We start from the raw sequence: 18,603 nt of genomic DNA, 5'->3' as shown, positions 1-18,603 counted from the left end.
GGACATTGGGGTATAGGGCACAATTTCAAAATTTGCAGATGACATAAAACTTGGAAGTGCAGTAAACAGTGAGGAAGATAGTAATAGACTTCAAGAAGACATAGACAGGCTGGTGGAATGAGCGGACGCATAGCAGATGAAATTCATCGCAGGAAAGTATGAGGTGATACATTTTAGTAGGAAGAATGAGGAGAAACAGAACAGGCTATTGAGTCTGCGCCAGCTTCTCCATATCCCTGCAATTCTTTCTCCTTCAAGTATTTATCCAATTCCCTTTTGAAGGCTACCACGAAATCTGTATCCACCACCCTATCAGGCAGCGCATTCCAAATCCCAACCACTTGATGCGTAAAAAAGTTTTTCCTCATGTCACCTCTGGTTCTTTTGCCAATCACCTTAAATTTGTGCCCTCTGGTTATCAACCCTTTAGCCATTGGAAACAGTTTCTCTTTATTTATTCTATCTAAACCCTTCATGATTTTAAACACCTCTACCAAATCTCCTCTTTGCCTTCTCTGCTCTAAGGAGAACAACCCCAGCTTCTCCAGTCTATCCACGTAACTGCAATCCCTCATCCCTGGAACCATTCTAGTAAATCTCTTGTGTAACCTCTCCAAAGCCTTCACATCCTTCTTAAAATGTGGTGCCCAGAATTGGACACAGTACTCCACTTGGGTCTGAACTAGAGTTTTATATAGCTTTAGCATAACTTCCTGGCTTTTGTATTCCATGGGCTCGATTTTCCCAGCCCCAAGGAGGCGGGTTTGGAGGTGTGCGAGTTGTTAAAATCGCCAAAACAGGCGGGTGGGCCCGTTCCTGCCTCCATCCCGCCTCCAAGCAATTTTCCCAAGTGCGTGTTTTCTGACCCGCTTTCCATCCTGCCTCCAAGAGGCAGGCTAGTCCCTTAAGGCCCGGAAGAACCACTTAATTGCCTCTATAATCCCATTTTGAGAGGCCTTTCCAATTTTAACATATTTCCCCCATCCTACACGCCTCCTCTGGAACACGCCAGGTAATCCTGGCGGCCTCACTAGTGGATTGCTTACGAACAGCTGCAGCTCCACCATTACAAAGGAGTTTTCACCGATGATCATTTGCAGGTGGCAGAACTTTGTTGTTTCAGGTCTGGGGGAACTTTTAGCAGGCATACTCAGTGTTGTGGAAGTTAGGAGCCTGACACCCATCTCCAGTGTGACCTCCTTGGAAACCCCTTTCCCCACCTTGACTAAGCGCTTCCTCAACTGAGGCATATACCAGAAGCATGGCGACCATTTAATTCCTTTCCTCCTGGACATCAGATTCGGATGAAGACCAGCCACGGCAGCAGCAGACCCATGGGCAACAGCAGCACCAACAGCAGGAACAACAACAGGAGCGCCAAGCTGCTGCTCACCCACCTGAAGATGGGCCAGAAGGCGCCAGAGCGCCACCATATTGCTGCCCGGGATGCAAGGGATGCACTCATCCTGGCCAGATTTGCTTAGCCTGCACAATCAAACACTTTAGTCTCGCTCCTTCTTACCAGATCATCGACAATGGAGAAGAACCTACAGAATCCTATCACTCTGACCACCATTCTGATAATTGCAAGGCACCCTAAGCCCTCAATGTGAAAGTCCCATTTGCGAAATGACACAGGCCACAACTTCAACAGTTTGCCATCAAAACACTTTATAATACAATCACAATGATGGCTGGTCCAAAAACAAAACAACACAGTACCCAAGTGACTATTTGTGCTTTATCTTCCTCTTATGTGTGCTCCTACATGGTGCTTCCCCTGTGGCTTCAGCAGATGTGGAGGCCCCTTGCTCGCTCTCTTGCTGCTCCTGTTTTGACGCCTTTGGCGGGCATCCTCTGGGGTGGCAAACCTGTGTGGGCTCACCGACAGTCTGCTGTTCCTACGACTGTGCAGGGGCTGAGACGCCCATCTCATTTGGGTGAGGACTTTGGTGGGGCTCTGACCGAGGGCTTTGCTGTGGCATGGTTGTGTGAGCGCTTGGAGAGGAGCCCCCACTTCCTTGTTGTCTGCCACCAGCATCCTTCTCATGGGTCAGCCCCACTTCAGAGGTAGCAAGTGGCTTGACAGCACCTTGCTGCACTGCAGGGGGGCCATGAGGACCCATTTCTGCACTGGAAGTCCTACTCCAGAGGACTTGCATGAAGGTCTACTTTGTTTGCCCGATAGCTGACCATCGCTCCTCAAGAGATGTCATTCTGTTCTGAACAATGACCATGTTTTAAATACCCTTGCGACTAAGCTCCTCCATGGACCATGGAAGGAGTGAGTGTAGTGAATCCATAGCATAGATGTTTAGAAGGATACAAAGGACCCTCCCTGTGTGTTGTAAGTAGTTGTTGTCATGGCATCACAGTGATAGGAAGTGTGAGGGCTGCATGGTCGAATAGTTAAGTGAATGTGACCATAGAGAGAGAGGGAATGGGTAAGGGTGCAGGGACGTAAGTGTCAAGTGGGATGTGGAGGAAGAGGTTGGCAAAGCAGAGTGCTGGTGAGGAGAGACGATGGGGATCAGATTGAGGGTGATGGGAAAGTCATACTCACTTTTCCGGTGCAGAGAAGGTCATGAAACCTCTTCCTGCATTGCAGCCAGGTTCTGCGGCTCATTGAAATGGAGTTGACAACCTGGGCCACTTGTAGCCACACAGCTTTTGTCTGCTGGGGTGGCTTTTTTCTCCCTGAGGAAGGGAACAGCACCTCCTTATTACAGCTGGCTCCGTGCACCAGAGCTTGGAAGGAGGGCTCATCAAACCGAGGAGTACACTTTTGCTTGATCGTTGACATTTTCCACAATTCAGCTCCTTCATATAAATTGCAGAGCCTTTGCAGTCTCCAGAAGAATCAAGGCTGCTTGCAGGCCTTAAAGCCAACAGCACTGATGATGTCATTGGCGGCGACTTTCTGCATGAAAAGACTAATTGGGCCAATGGTTCCCACATGCAGGAAATCAATTGGCCAATTAGGGGAAAATCGCACTTTTTCAACACTTCACTTAGGAGTCGGGGTCCTGACACGATTTCCACCTGCCACGCCCCAGCCCGCCCACACTGACAAAATCCAGCCCATAGCCTCTATTTATAAAGCCCAGGATCTCATATGCTTTATTAACTAGCTTTATATGCTATATCTAAGTACATTGTAAAAGCAGAGCACTCCTGCGCCTCCTGGCCCACCAGGAAACATAAAAAAAAGAAATAAACTCAACCTTTCTGGGCCTTTTCTGGCTCCAGCTCCTCTTCCTGATAGGTACTGTGTGACAGGAAAGCCATGAGGATGACCCCATGCAGACCAACCGTTAAGATTGCAGTCAGATCCCGATGATGTAATCGGTGTCTGATCTGCAGTTCAAAGCAGGACCCCGCTGTCCAATTAGTTCCACTCCTCCACACTTTCCCCATCTTTCCTTCATCTAGCGGGTATCCTGCTCACCTGCTAAAAGGAGCAGGTTAATATCGAAACCTCTCGGAAGACAGAGGGACCAGAGGGACTAAATTGCATGTTAAATTTCAGTCCATAAAATGAAAAAAAAATCTATTGATGTTAGTCACTTTGATCACAGAAATTTACCATGAAATTTACCAGGTTGAAATTAATTTTTCTTTTTCTTCCATCATACTAAAAAATTTAAATCTACGAAACTAGTAATATGAACTCCGCGTAAGCTGTACCTTAGGATTAGCTTCCAAGTAGTTGAACAGTACATAAACAGAAATTGTAAGATCGCCATTGTTAAAGGGATAGGATCTGTTCCATCCCTGTGCTCCAAATTTACGTCTCTCAGCAACCACAGCATGAAAATAACAGAGAGCAAAAAGGATGCACTTAAAATCCAATTCTTTGGAACACATCTCCAAGGTGTCCTACATTAACATGAAGTAAATAATTAAGAAATCTAACCATAAATAAAAATTGATGGTTAATATCAAGCATAGAACAAAAACAATTGCTGTCAATAAATTGGCATTATTTTTTATGTTTAAAAGTCCTAGCAAAAAAGGAAAAGAAGATTACTGCCTGAAATATAGGCCTTCCCATTTTACTATTTAGCCAAAAGTCAGCCGTTAAGAATTGGCAGAGCAATGCCAATTGGTTGTTCTCTTGATACAAGGTAGACAGTCACGTGTAGTATTTATAATCTGCAATGTAGCAGGAGACCATAGGAGTGATTTCACAATTTGGCATTTACTGCGATGAGTGGCACTTGCAGGTAGTGCATCTTTGGAAAACAGGGTTATGTCACAGTGATTTTCTGTCCATTTAAGAAACAACTGGATGCTGCAAAGGAGGGACTATAGTGTGCTTTTGAATTGATTAATTAAGATGTGTCGAATGGCCTCTCTTGTCTGCATTTGCCTTGTGATCTAATGAACACTTACTGCCTAGCGAGTAAAGGGACTGGGGTACAGGGCTGGGGAGGCTGTGCCTTTCCATACGAGACCTGGAGAAGCATCTCCTCCTGGTCCCACTTATGTTGGAGAGAGTCTTCAGTCTGCAGACCATGGCGGATTCCCTGCTCAGGCTCCAGTTAAAATGCAATTGGAGTGTTTTTGACATAATAGGACTCTGATTTGTATAAATTCATGAGGCTCCCTCTTGCTTTAGGTGGGTGTCTTATCCACTTGCAAAACCCTGCAGGTTAAAATCAGAAATGGTGGGAAAGGGTCAAGTTCTGAGTGGCTAAGTAACTTGCCATTTTTAACTTCCCCCCTGCCCTGTTTCTGCCAGGCTGGTAGGTTAAAATTGTTCCCACCTGTTAAAACTTGACATTGTAATTGCCAGTGTAGCGAAGTGTCATATAACACATTGCAGAAAACTTGCTCTGTTTTAGCTTCAATTTCAAAATGTTATTTACTGAAATGGGAATAGACTGCAGTAGATTTGAGACAACTCTTCTCAAATGCCAAGTCACACACCATTCTGACTTGGAACTATATCACCATTCCTTCATCGTCATTGGGTCAAAATCCTGGAACTCCCTAACTAACGGCACTGTGAGTGTACCTTCACCACACGGACTGCAGTGGTTCAAGAAGGTGGCTCACCACCACCTGCTCAAGGGCAACTAGGGATGGGCAATAAATGCTAGCCTTGCCAGTGATGCCCACATCCCTTGAATGAATAAAACATTAAAAAAAAACTGAAAGCAGCTATGGAATATATTTTAAACTTTAATAATTTTTTGAAAAACTCAACTTTATTGTAAATTTAGATATGTGAAAGCAGCCATTTCAAAATAAATTGTGGTGTCCAATCACTACTGTATTAATATTTTACTTGCATCCCAATGTTAAATTTCAAATACTGATATATCTGAATGACGGAAGAGAAAAATAAATCTAATATTTGCATTGAGAAAAGCTGCCCCAATGATTAGGATGCAATTAAGCTCAAAGACATTCCTATTTTATTTATACCTGGTTAAACAAATCCAAAGCTTTGTGCAGGTTAGCATACATGCCAGTTGGGGGTTCGTTGGTGATTTTAATGGAATTTTCCAGTAACCCCTGTGGAATAATATGTGAGTCAGGAGATCCAGCTGGCTCAGCAGTCATAAAAACACGATAATCTTCGTGACTACCAAAACTATAATGTTCCACTTTCTTATCCAATGCACTCAGCCATTTAGCAACTAGATGAATGTTCTGCAAAAGATTTGGAACTGATCAACTATTCAAGGAGTACATTATAGACATTCATCATTCTAGATTTATCCAGCACTATTTGAGCATACAATGCTGAACATTAGCAATTTAAAATTTGACTATTAATGTAATGGTTTGTGACGAAAAACGGCGTGAAATGGGAGGCGTGCCTGGAACGCATACCCAAAGACGTCGTCCAAGGCTCACTCATAATTGCGCCTCAGAAGCTGTGAGCTGCTAACAGAGTCAGTCCCGGTGGAGCTCGCCGCTCGGAGCCTTCTCCAATTCATCAGGCTCGGACGCCAAGCTGGACCAAAGATAGGTTCTTGTGAGGGAGATGAACAGGTTGGGGGAGGGAGACGGGAGTGGGGTGGGGTGGGGGGTGGGAGGGGAGACGGGGGGAGTGGGGGAGACACGGGGGGGGAGAGAGGAACGAATGGGCGGGGGGAGATGAATGGGGGTGGGGAGACGAACGGGCAGGGGGGAGACAAACGGGCAGGGGGGAGACAAACGGGCAGGGGGGAGGCAAATGGGTAGGGGAGATGAACAGGTGTGAGGGTGGGGGAGATGAACGGGCGGGGGGGAGACGAACGGGTAGGGGAGACGAACAAGTGTGAAGGTGGGGGAGATGAACAGGTGTGGGGGTGGGGGAGACAAACAGGTGGGGCAGTGGGGTAGACGAACAAGTGGGGGGAGTGGGGTAGACGAACAGATGGGGGGAGTGTGGTAGACGAACAAGTGGGGGGAGTGTGGTAGACAAACAAGTGGGGGGAGTGGGGTAGACGAACAAGTGGGGGGTGGGGTAGATGAACAAGTGGAGGGAGTGGGGTAGACGAACAAGTGGGGGGTGGGGTAGATGAACAAGTGGGGGGAGTGGGGTAGACGAACAAGTGGGGGGAGTGGGGTAGACGAACAAGTGGGGGGAGTGGGGTAGACGAACAGGTGGGGGGGAATGGGGCCTGGGGGAGACGAATGGGGATTGGGGGTGAGGGAGTTGAATGGGTGGGGTTTGGGGGTGACGAAGAGGTGGGGTCGAGCCCGGGCCGCCAGTGGCCCGCACTACTGTTCTATCTGGCTACGCATGAAGGTAAGTAAAAAAAAAATGACCTATTAGTCAGCGGTCCCTTTAAGGACTGGTAGTTAGGCTGCAGTAGGTCCAGAAAAACTGCCCAGTTGCTGTTGAATTTGGAAACAGTTCTCAAACAAGTATTGGGCTCCTGATTAGCATTTTCGCAAGGTGCTTAACACCCATTTTAAGGCGGGCACTCAGAAGCCATTGGCTTCCAATTTGGCATCCGGCACAGTTCCAGGAGGGGGATCAGGCTTGGAATACTACCAATCAACCCCTGAGCACTCATTTAGCACCAGAAATTGGGCATGACCCGGATCAATTTCTCCCCCAATAGCTCTAACTGGAATCTAAGAAAGGCCAATCACAAAGCAACTTTAGAATATTTCTAGATCAATTGGTCTTATATATCAGGAAAGAGAAGCATACATTTCTGGATCAAGTGCCCATTAAAGATGGACCTGAATACTCACTAAAATTGGAAAGTGTAGCTGGAAAATCTCGGATTAACACTCACAATTATGAAAGAAACATCAGGATTTACTATTTAATGTCTAAAGTTTCATATAACATGCTGTATTTTGCTGAATTGTCCTACATGCCAACCCAACTAAAGGTGCATTAACACTACAGCATTGCTGGTGGGGCCTCGCATGCCGCCATTCCAAGTTGCAAAATTGTGTGTGGGACTTCAAGTGCCTGATTTTGTGCTTAACCTTTCAGAGTCCCATGTTATCAGCATGCACAGGCCTCCTAATTTTATTTGGATGAAGACTTAATAAGCCAATGCCAGAATTTGACACTTTGGGTCACCCATCAAAAGTTAGCACGGAAGCAGTGGAACCAATGAGGCCTGCTTATTAGGCCTCTCAAAGGGAGAGAGTAACTACTTTCAATTTTAGTTTTTTTGTACTTTGGGCTGTATTTGTGTTTTTTTTCTTCCCCCAGCACTTATCTTTGTTAATTTTGCTTTCTGTTTGCTTCAACATGGTATCTTTCAAAGAGATGGGGATGGGTATACCTTTTGGAGTTCTGAACATGGCAAATAATTGAAATGAAGAAGTGGGGATTGTGAAATGTCTATATTGACATCTGAGGTGTTCTGGCCACACCTGTCAATACTCCAGGACCTGCAGCTGAGCATGTTTACAATTGCTTCCTGCTTCACAAGAGAGGGTGCCCAGAGTTGTGTCCAAAGCTTAATGAACTGCACAAAACATCTGGGTCAGTGATGGCTCTTCCTGTAGAAATGAAAGTTACCACTGAATGAAGCTTCCATGCAATTGCATCCTTCCAAGCAAATCCAGGAAACATTTTCCGCATCGGGGGGTGGAAATTGGATCTTTTTGCCCTGTTTTATGGGTGGAAAAGTTTCCACTATGGTGGCCATTTGTTGTAAGAAAGCTTTCGCATAAAGGAATCTGCTTTGTGTTTATTAATGAGGAAATGTCTTCAAGGTGAATGCTGCAAGGTTATAAGCTGTAGTAAATACAGGCAGAGATTGAGTTATTTGGTTTTATTTATTTGTCTGACTTAATATGCTGCTCACTAGTTAATTGCATAAAGCATTTTGGATTTTTAAAAAGAATAAAATTAAATAATTAATCTTTTGCAGAGTATTTATAGGAGCATGATTTTCCCACATTACAGTCCAACTGCTTCTCTAACAGTATAAACATTAATCAAGCATACATATATTTGAAGGCCCTTTTGAAAATATTTTCAATTTTATTTTTGAGTGATAGCTATCTTATAAAAGAGTATAACATTTAGACACTTTAAATGTTTCAATACCTGTAGAATAACCCAGTGTCCATTTACAGCTGCTTCATCCAAAGCTTGTTCTGCCACTATCTCCTGGCCCTGTCCCAATGATACATTATGAAATTTGCCATTGTTAATAGTAAAGCGCAATTTCTTGCCTATTAAAATGTAAAACAAAATAAATTATATTCCAACTGCAGCAAGTGCACAGTGAACATACACTGCCCCAGTAGTATATTATCAAATGTGTCATTGTCAGAAGTAAAGTTTTCTGACTATGATAATGGAAACATCAAAATCAATTGCACTCCTATCTGCAACAAGTTCACAGAAGACACACACACATATCTACCAAACTATTTACTTTAACAGCAATTTGTTTTGGAGGATTCTAAACAGTGACAGCAATATACTACAACAATTATGTTTCACTCAGGATATTCATGTGATCATAAACAGAAGGGGTGGGTAGACAGTTAAAATCATCCAAGTTACTTACCCGCCCTGGATCTGCTGGGAGCTAACAGGTTTGTATTTGAATCTGCTCTCCTGAATGGGCGGCAAGGACACCTGCCCAAGGCTGGCTGGGTCCTTTTTAATATATGTATGTTGAGTCATGATGTCATCATCAGGACATGACTGCAATTTTTACTAGGAGTCTTGAGTTGGAAAGGGCAGTGAGTTTCCCCCCAAGCCAAGCCAGTGTGGGTGTGAATCAGGGCCAGAAGAAGCCCATAAATGGAAGTTTAAAATCTTTTTTAAAATGTCCTTGTGGGGCCAGGAGCAGCAAGATTGCTCAAGGAAATCTTAAGCCTCCCCTGCACCAATCTCAACCCTACCACCCCCCTTCCACACCAATCACAGGGACCCCCTGCAGAATGGCATAGCAACTGTTCCCGCACACTCACCAGTTCAGTGGGCAGCCGAATTTGTGTCCCTTCCGTCGATTTCCCATCCAGAACAGATGGGAAGGTGACTGGCGAAATTTAAATGAGGCCGAGAGTTAAAATACACCGGGCCTCTATATTGCTGTGGCGGGTGAGTTTTAAATTGACATCAAAACTGACACGTCAAAAACGGTCTGCCAGTTAAAATCGGGGCCAGAGTATTGTATCCTTCCACAAGCATATATGAGTTAATTGCCTTGTCTAAAGCACCTACCCAATGCCTCCACATCCTTCAGTGGATCAACTCCTGGTGAGAGAATAAAGAATATTGGAATGGAGGGACTGCTTTCTTCATATGATTTTGCAAATTCCATACTACGACCCGCCACATATTTAGCTCCAAGCTTCTCCTCCACAAAGCCACTGTAAAATTCCAAATAACATTGTACGATATGATTAAGCTTTTGAAATTGAGTTATTTGAAATTTTCAAGATTGAGATTGATGGAGTTTTGTTTGGTAAGGTTATCAAGGGAATATGGAGCAATGGCAAGTAAATGGAGTTGAGGTACAGGTCATACATGATCTGATTGAATGGCGGAGCAGGCTCAAGGGGCTGAATGGTCTACTCCTATTCCAATGTTCCTATGTTGATTTATTCTTATATTAAAGAAAATGGCAAAGCAATAAAAATTCTAATGACATCAAATAAACATTGGAATAGGAATATGAGCAGGCATATTCAGGAAGGGGATCTCGCCTCCGGAAGAATCTAATCTCTCATGATGACAGTGCACTGTAGCTACAAGGATACCACTGTGCAGTGACTGTGGGCCGTGCGGAGGTTGGAATCATATTGGCACCACCAGGTGAGTATCAAAGCTTCTTGTTTTGTCTCCTGGCCAGGAGACACTCAAAGATGAGACTAAGAGATGATATGTTAGAGATTTATGAAATGCATATGTTCGATAGGCTGCATGTTGAAAACATGTTTCTACTCATGGCTGGAGGGTGGGAAGAGGAAATTAGAGTGGGGGGATGCTCGTGCAGTGTGTGAATACTGGCGCAGACTTGAGTCAAATCTCCTTTTTGCGTGTTGCGCATTAAATATGAAGCTGATCTGACAGGAACATGCTGCACCAGTGTGACCTTTTATCCTTCATTCCCACTGCTGCACAACAACTGGAGGAAGTAGAGGGCATTGAGGTGGAGATTGAATGGGAGGAGGAGGAACAGGGGAACCAGGAAGTGAATGAGGACATTGAGTGCCATGTGGGGAGAGCGGGTGAGGTGGTGTGGGCACGCCTCTCCCCACACTACACCATGAGGGTGCTGATGTGGAGGGGATACTTGACTGCAGCCACCTTCTCTGCACCTCCCCTGGGAGCCCACCCTCCTCTCCAACACCCAGCTCCTCCCACTCTGCATGAGATGCACCCGCCTCCTGTAGTCTAGCATTTCAGAAAAAGCAGACAACTTTTGTACTTTTAATAGAGGGTTCTTCATGAGGTCCACGTTAACTGTGGTTCAGTGATAGCATTCTGAATCAGAAGGCTATGGGTTCAAGTCCCACTCCAGAGGCTTGAGCACAAAATTAGGTTGACACTTCAGTGCAGTACTAAGGAAGTGCCACACTGTCAGAGGTGCCATCTTTTGGATAAGAAGTTAAACTGAGGCTGTCTGTCCACTAAGTGAATGTAAAAGATCCCATGGCACTATTTTGACAAAGAGCAGGGGAGATTTTCCCACTGTCCTGGCCAATATTTATCCCTCAACCAACACCACTAAAACAGATTATCTGGTCATTATCGCATTGCTGTTTGTGGGAGCTTGCTGTGTACAAAGTGGCTGACACGTTTCCTACATTACAACAGTAACTGGACTTCAAAAGTGCTTCATTGGCTGTAAAGCGTTTTTGGTCGTCCTGAGATTGTGAAAGGCACATCAAATGTAAGTCTTTCTTTTCTCTAACAGGCAGCCACAAAGCTGCACAGGTGCATAATTGCTTCCTTGCTGCGGTGCAGTCTGTGCACAGAGAGAGCTCTGACATTGCCTCAAAAGACATTTGTTCCTCTCTCTGGGGCGGGGTGGTAGGATGGCTAGTAATGAGATTGGCTCAGCCTCCGGCCATGGTGCCTCACTCAACATGCCTGCTCCCTCTGCTCCTCCTCTACATTGTCCTTAATGATCAAAAACAGTGGACAGACGAATAGAATCATAGAAAGTTACAGCACGGAAGGAGGCCATTTCGGCCCATCGTGTCCGCGCCAGCCAACAAAGAGCTATCCAGCCTAATCCCACTTCCCAGCTCTTGGTCCGTAGCCCTGCAGGTTAGAGCATCCCAAGTGCACATCCAAGTACTTTTTAAATGCGGTTGGGGTTCCTGCCTCTACCACCCTTTCAGGCAGTGAGTTCCAGACCCCCACAACCCTCTGGGTGAAGAAATTTCCCCTCAAATCCCCTCTAAACCTTCCACCAATTACTTTAAATCTGTGCCCCCTGGTTTTTGACCCCTTTGCTAAGGGAAATAGGTCCTTTCTATCCACTTTATCTATGCCCCTCATAATTTTATACACCTCAATAAGGTCTCCCCTCAGCCTCCTCTGTTCCAAGGAAAACAGACCCAGCCTATCCAGTCTTTCCTCAGAGCTAAGATTCTCTACTCCCGGCAACATCCTTGTAAATCTCCTCTGTATCCTCTCTAGCGCAATCACATCTTTCCTGTAATGTGGTGACCAGAACTGCACGCAGTACTCTAGCTGAGGCCTAACTAGTGTTTTATACAGTTGAAGCATAACCCCCCTGCTAATAAAAGCAAGCATTCTTAACCACCTTATCTACCTGGCCTGCTACCTTCAGGGATCTGTGGACATGCACTCCAAGGTCCCTTTGTTCCTCTACACTACTCAGTATCCTACCATTTAATGTGTATTCCCTTTCCTTGTTAGCCCTCCCCAAATGCATTACCTCACACTTCTCCGGATTGAATTCCATTTGCCACTGTTCTGCCCACCTGACCAATTTATTGCTATCTTCCTGCAGTCTACAGCTTCCTTCTTCAGTATCAACCACACAGCCGATTTTAGTATCATCTGCAAACTTCTTAATCATACCCCCTATATTCAAGTCTAGATCATTGATATATACCACAAAAAGCAAGGGACCTAGTACTGAGCCCTGCGGAACCCCACTGGAAACAGCCTTCCAATCACAAAAACACCCATCAACCATTACCCTCTGCTTCCTGTCTCCGAGCCAATTTTGAATCCAACTTGACACTTTGCCCTGGATCCCATGGGCTTTTAACTTCATGACCAGTCTGCCATGTGAAACCTTATCAAAAGCCTTGCTAAAGTCCATATACACTACATCAAATGCACTACCCTCATCTACCCTCCTTATTACCTCCTCAAAAAATTCAATCAAGTTTGTCATACACGACCTTCCCTTAACAAATCCGTGCTGACTATCCTTGATTAATCCGTGTCTTTCTAAATGAAGATTTATCCTGTCCTTCAGAATTCTTTCCAATAATTTTCCCACCACCGAGGTTAGGCTGACTGGCCTGTAATTACTCGGTCTATCCTTTTCTCCTTTTTAAACAAGGGTACCACATTAGCAGTCCTCCAGTCCTCCGGCACCACACCTGAAGCCAGAGAGGATTGAAAAATGATGGTCGGGGCCTCTGCTATTTCCTCTTTTCCTTCGCTTAACAGCTTGGGGTAGATTTCATCCAGGCCTGGGGATTTATCCACTTTTAAAGTTGCTAAACGCCTTAATACTTCCTCTCTTACTATGTTTATTTCATCTACTATTTCACACTCCTCCCCTCTGATAGCAATGTCTGCTTCACCCCTCTCTTTTGTGAAAACAGATGCAATGTATTTATTAAGAACCCTACTGATGTCTCCCGTCTCCACACACAGATTACCCTCATGATCTCTAATAGGCCCTACCCTTTCTTTAGTTAGCCTTTTACTCTTAATATATTTATAAAACATCTTTGGGTTTGCCTTGATTTTACTTGCCAAGAATTTTTCATGCTCTCTCTTTGCTTTCCTAATATCCTTTTTAATTGCACCCCTGCACTTTCTGTACTCCTCTAAAGATTCTGGAGTATTTAGCCCTTGGTATCTGTCATGCTTTCACCCTCTTATGTGTGTCACATCATCAGTGGGAATGGTGATTAAAATCCTTTACCTACCCCTAGTGCAAATTAAAAAGTGCAAAGAACATCTTAAAACTATGTACAGAAGCTTGAATGTTGTTATTTCAGTACCCAAATTTCTATCCAGACTTTTTTTCCTGTACAAACTTGTCTATAATGCATATAATGAGTGTGAGCAATTTTCAGGCTAGCACTTGAATGAGTGAATTCATTGAAATTATTGCCTTCCAACACTAACAGAACTCAGGATGGCAAGACTGGGAAGAAAAGACTGCTAAAACAGATAAAATAAATAAAAGCCTTTAAGAACAATTTCCTGAAAAGCAGTGGTAGCGGAAAATAGTTTTGTTTAAATATTAAAATGACAATCATATTTATAATAGACCTGACAACATTTTAAAATCAGAACTATCTGTGGTTAGGAATGGCACAATTAGAATATTAAGAATGGCACAATTAGAATATGCAATGATAATTGTGAAATACCATGGTTATCCCACTGATGAGGAAAACAATCATACATACCTTGTAAATGTGTCAGTTGTGAGTTTTAGGCCTTGATATTATCGCCTTCTCCACCCACAAATATGCAGATGACTGTATTGGGGCCCGGCTTGCGGATATTTTAATCTGAGGCCTGAGCAGGGGGGAGGGGAGCGGTGGTAGCTTCCCCACTAGGCCTAACAGACTGGGAACAGGAGCCAAGGCCAGAAGAGGCCCAAAAGGCTTCCTTATGGGCCAGGAGGAGCAGGAGTATTCCTCCAGGCTCCACAAGGAAAGCTTGGGCCTCTCCTGCCCAGGGCATCCCACTCCACAAGACTTGCTGCCACTAAACATATGCCAGTGACTGCTCCCTGCGTCTGCATCTGACTTTATTGATTTTAACGGCAGGGGAGCTGCTTCCGACCAACTTACCCATTGTTTTGGTCGTGAAGTTGGCAATTGCATGCAGTCGGCCGAGCCAGCCTATTGCTGCTCCCAGACACTTCGCTATGTTCCCGCCGGGGAGCAATAATTGAGGACATAATCTTCTTTACTTGGAGGATAAAACATTTCCCAAAGTTACCCACTGGGCATCCTCCACTAACATGAATATTTATTTTCAAGTTGGTATACATTATGCAACCATACACATTCAGATTATGATATAGTACCTAACAGCATATGTCATTCGGTCTGGCCTCATACACCGCATCATGCACAATTTCTCCATTGGCCCTTTATTTTTCCATTCTTGTGGTAATTTCTCCTTCTCTGGGGCTTCTGACTCCACAATTTTTTTCCAACGGTTGGCTGAACCTTCTATATCACTGTCTAGATTCTTAAACTGTTCCATTTCTGCCAAAACCTTAAAATTCATAGAATTATACATATGATGAGATGTCCAATCAAAAGCACATATGATATATACAAAATAGCATTTTGTTTTGTCAACAGCACTGCACATTAAACTGACACAATTAATGGCTTGCTTTCCCTTCATGTGCTGGCTTTTCAGAGAAAAGTAGGCCTCCACTAACCTGCCTCATATATTGGGTGGGAGAATGGCCTCAACAGTAGGGGAGGTCAAGCGGCAAGGCTTACCACCATCTCCCCTCTCCAACCTTGATTTTATTCCCCCTTCCCGCTGGAACCACCACTGACTGCCCCTTCCCTGTCTACCGCATGCAAATGCTGGCAAGGAGGCATAGCTAGGTTTCCAGGTATATTTCCTCCAATCTGCCCCCTTACTAATGCTCCATGGGACTAGACACTGGAATAGCTGCAGGAAGGCCCCAAAGAAAGAAAGATTTGCATTTATATGGCACATTTCACGACCACCGGACATCCCAAATCGCTTTACAGCCAATTAAGTACTTTTTGAAGTGTCACTGTTGTAATGTAGGAAACACGGCAGCCAATTTGCGCTCAGCAATGTGATAATGACCAGATAATCTGTTTTTGTTATGTTGATTGAGGGATAAATATTTGGGCAGAGATAACTCCCCTGCTCCTCTTCGACATAGTGCCATGGGATCTTTTACATGCACCTGAGAGTTTAATGTCTCAACCAAACGACAGCACCTCCGACAGTGCAGCACTCCCTCAGCACTGCAATGGCATGTCAGCCTAAATTGTGTGCTCATGTCTCTGGAGTGGCACCTGAACCCACAACCTTCTGACTCAGAGGCGAGGGTGCTACCAACTGAGCCACTGGCTAACTGTGAGAATGTAGGGAGAGGGCTTTGTAATGCTCTTCTCTCCCTCCAATTTGGCCCCAAACACCCACTTTGGTCTCCACCAAGGCCTGTAAACTTGAGCTAACTGCTTCTTTGAGACTCTTCTGCCCTTTAAGTTCCCCTTGCCTTTTCAGGTACAGCAGCAGCAGTCACATTGCAGATCATCTGGATTTTCCTGGGGGAACTAGAAGGCTTTTGCTGGTGGGGATATGCGAGAGCCCGCCATGAATATATAACCCCAACCCAGGAAAATGGACTGGGGTCATGGTGGGGTTGGAGCAGCAGGCAGAAGCCCCATCCTGACCCTTTGAGGTGGGAAAAGGAAATTTTAGCCTGTAGTGTCAACTTCAGTTGGAATCTAAAAGAGCTTTGTTTCAATTCAAGCACAGTGCTAACTGTGGAGGTAAATATCAAATAAGTGCATTCAGTGGCTCCTCACTACTGATGTTCAACTCTACACCAGTTAGGAGAAATGCATGTAAACAAAATCAAGTAAGTCTAGGGACATTCCCTTGAAATTTAGGCCTAGAAATTCAGTGCCCTTAGCACCGATTTTGCGGCGCTAGAGGGCCTAGCGCTGCAATTGGCGCCGGTTCCTAAATTGCCTGGGGCCCTTCCGCGGCGGTAGACCGGTAGCGCTGCGCCGGCACCGATGACGTCATCGGTGTGCGCAGCGTCCCGGTTGCCGTGGTAACCCGGCCCCAAGCCGAAATTCAGTTGCGCCCGCCTCGCCCGTGGCAGGCGCAACTAAGACTCTGGCAACAGAGTCTTCCCCCAGTGTGCGCCGGCGCATAAAGGTGGAGCGGCGGCCGGCCGCGTTCCCGGCGGCCGGCCGCGTTCCCGGCGGCCGCCTGCCCGCACCTCCCTTCCCGGACTCCTGCATTCCCCCCCCGCGGCCCTGATCAGTGTCTCATGCGAGCCCGGCACTTCCCCGAGGTGCCGGGCTCAGATGTCGGGTCAATCCGCCGGACAGTTGTCGGCTGCAGGCAGCTCCTCCTTAACAGGAGGAGGAGGCCTGCAGTTCCCCCGCCTGCCGCACCGCATCGGGTGCCGCAGCGGGGGATTAGCGCCAGGAAACCCAAGTTCACGCCCGTTTTGAGGCGCTAAAGGAGGGTTTTAGCGCCCGCCGCCGTCTGGGCCCGGCGCACCCGAATTTTCGTCGGGCGCTGCCGCATTACCACTGGCGCAAACTTTCTGGTGCAAAGCCCTGGCAAGACCAGAACCCAATTTCTAGGCCTTAATGTTTAACATACAAAGGCCTTGGGAGCATCTAGACCATGAGTGCGAGACAGTGTGGCTACTCGTCAGCTTATCAATATAGGGGATGTGGGACATCTTTATGATAGTTAAGTGCCATTGTGGGTCGGTGGAGTGACAGACCGACATTCCCTTCACAGGAAGAAATGTTTTATGTATATATGTAAACATTTCCTTCTTGTCTAATTAACTGAGAAACCATATGGTTTAGCTATTAGTTTAAGAGTTTTATAGTTCCAATTATTTCCTGAAGAACAGCATTTAATCATGGGAAGAGGATGTATTGCAGAACTGTTAGTTGGAAAACAAATCTACAAGATTGACATCTATGGAAGGAATCTACTGGTTGATAAAGGAAATGAGCGAAAAGATTCACTCCTTCAATTAGATAAAAGGCCTTTGTCAGTTCATTAATATTACCTTGAGGGATTGTTCTTTAACTTTCCCTTGGTATAATGATGTGGCTGGCAGATAGGAACATAGGAACAGGAGTAGGCCATTCAGCCCCTCGAGCCTGCTCTACCATTCAATTAGATCATGGCTGTCCTGTACCTCAACTCCAGATGTGTCAGGAGTCACTTAAGCTGCAGTTTTAGACCTTAGAGGGACAGTTAGAAGCCTAGTTGAGTGTGAGCTCCTGGGACAAGAGAGCTAAGAGCTACAGTCAAGGTAGAGCATCTTTCGGTGACCCCCAAATTTGGTAACTATATACTATGTGAATAATTTTTGTAGAATTACTTATATAGTAAATGATATTGTACTTGTTTTGGCATATGAATGATATTACTGTGGAATCTACTTTTAGAAAATAAAGCCTGAATTTAGTGGGACTTGTGTGTGGAGTTTCATTGAATGTTTCGAACAAAGAACCAAAAATATAAGAAGGCCTTTGAATTACTCTAACATGCAAGAGTTGGTTTTATCTAAATCAGGATCTGAGAATGTTGATTAGGTAATATAATAATGGGCAGCAATGGCAACTAGGCCTATAGAATCATGGCCTAGAATTTTCAGGGTTCAGCTCCACTGGCCTAAGTGCGACTTATGCCTACTGAAAACAGGAGGCTCATTGTTGCAGTACCAGGGAAAGGCCATCACATGCAGCAGCAAAGTGCCAAGTGGAAAGAGGTATCTGTGGTTATGAGTTGGACTTCCATAAACCCAAGGAGCTCCATAGTGTCAGAAGAAGTTTAATGATCTCACTAGGTCAGCAAAGTAAGAGTGTTTTCAGATGAATAACGGGGCAGATAACTGAATTATAGAGAAACACATGGCTATTCCGTAGAACAAAAGCCGGGGTGGGGGGGGTGCTCTCATGGCACTATGTCCCAGAAGCAAAATTATTTGGCAGCGCTCGTTCAGTATATCACATCATGTAATGCATGCTAGCACACTGAAGTCTCACCAATAACATGCGCTGGTAGCTCGGCTAGATTATTTAGATGAGGCCCAATTTTGGGCTGACCTCAGGCACACTTTTTGACTCTATTGCCACTTTTCTATCCCATCAAGTATGCACTAGTGTTTTTTTCAATGAGTCCCCTGGGTTACGAGTCCCATTTTCCTGTGCACTCCCAAT

The 18,603-nt window shown here is 45.2% G+C and overlaps 1 protein-coding gene across 1 annotated transcript in view; it reads right to left on the bottom strand.

The window, feature by feature from the left end:
- LOC147102876 (dynein axonemal heavy chain 17-like) overlaps window positions 1-18,603 on the bottom strand; it is a 908,504-nt gene that overhangs the window by 25,122 nt on the left and 864,779 nt on the right. Inside the window, exons 74-78 of the mRNA XM_085963770.1 lie at window positions 14,703-14,896; window positions 9,656-9,804; window positions 8,525-8,652; window positions 5,434-5,661; window positions 3,688-3,879 (exon numbers count right to left, since the gene is read on the bottom strand). Of these exons, the coding sequence (XP_085819896.1) occupies window positions 3,688-3,879; window positions 5,434-5,661; window positions 8,525-8,652; window positions 9,656-9,804; window positions 14,703-14,896 (891 nt within the window). The remainder of the gene's footprint in view (window positions 1-3,687; window positions 3,880-5,433; window positions 5,662-8,524; window positions 8,653-9,655; window positions 9,805-14,702; window positions 14,897-18,603) is intronic.

The sequence above is a fragment of the Somniosus microcephalus genome, chromosome 21 (assembly GCF_052327205.1).
Source record: "Somniosus microcephalus isolate GS21.2 chromosome 21, FLI_Smic_1.0, whole genome shotgun sequence".
In the NCBI taxonomy this organism is placed as follows: domain Eukaryota; kingdom Metazoa; phylum Chordata; class Chondrichthyes; order Squaliformes; family Somniosidae; genus Somniosus; species Somniosus microcephalus.
Note: the sequence above shows the minus strand (reverse complement) of the source record. Positions and strands in the feature narration are given on the sequence as shown.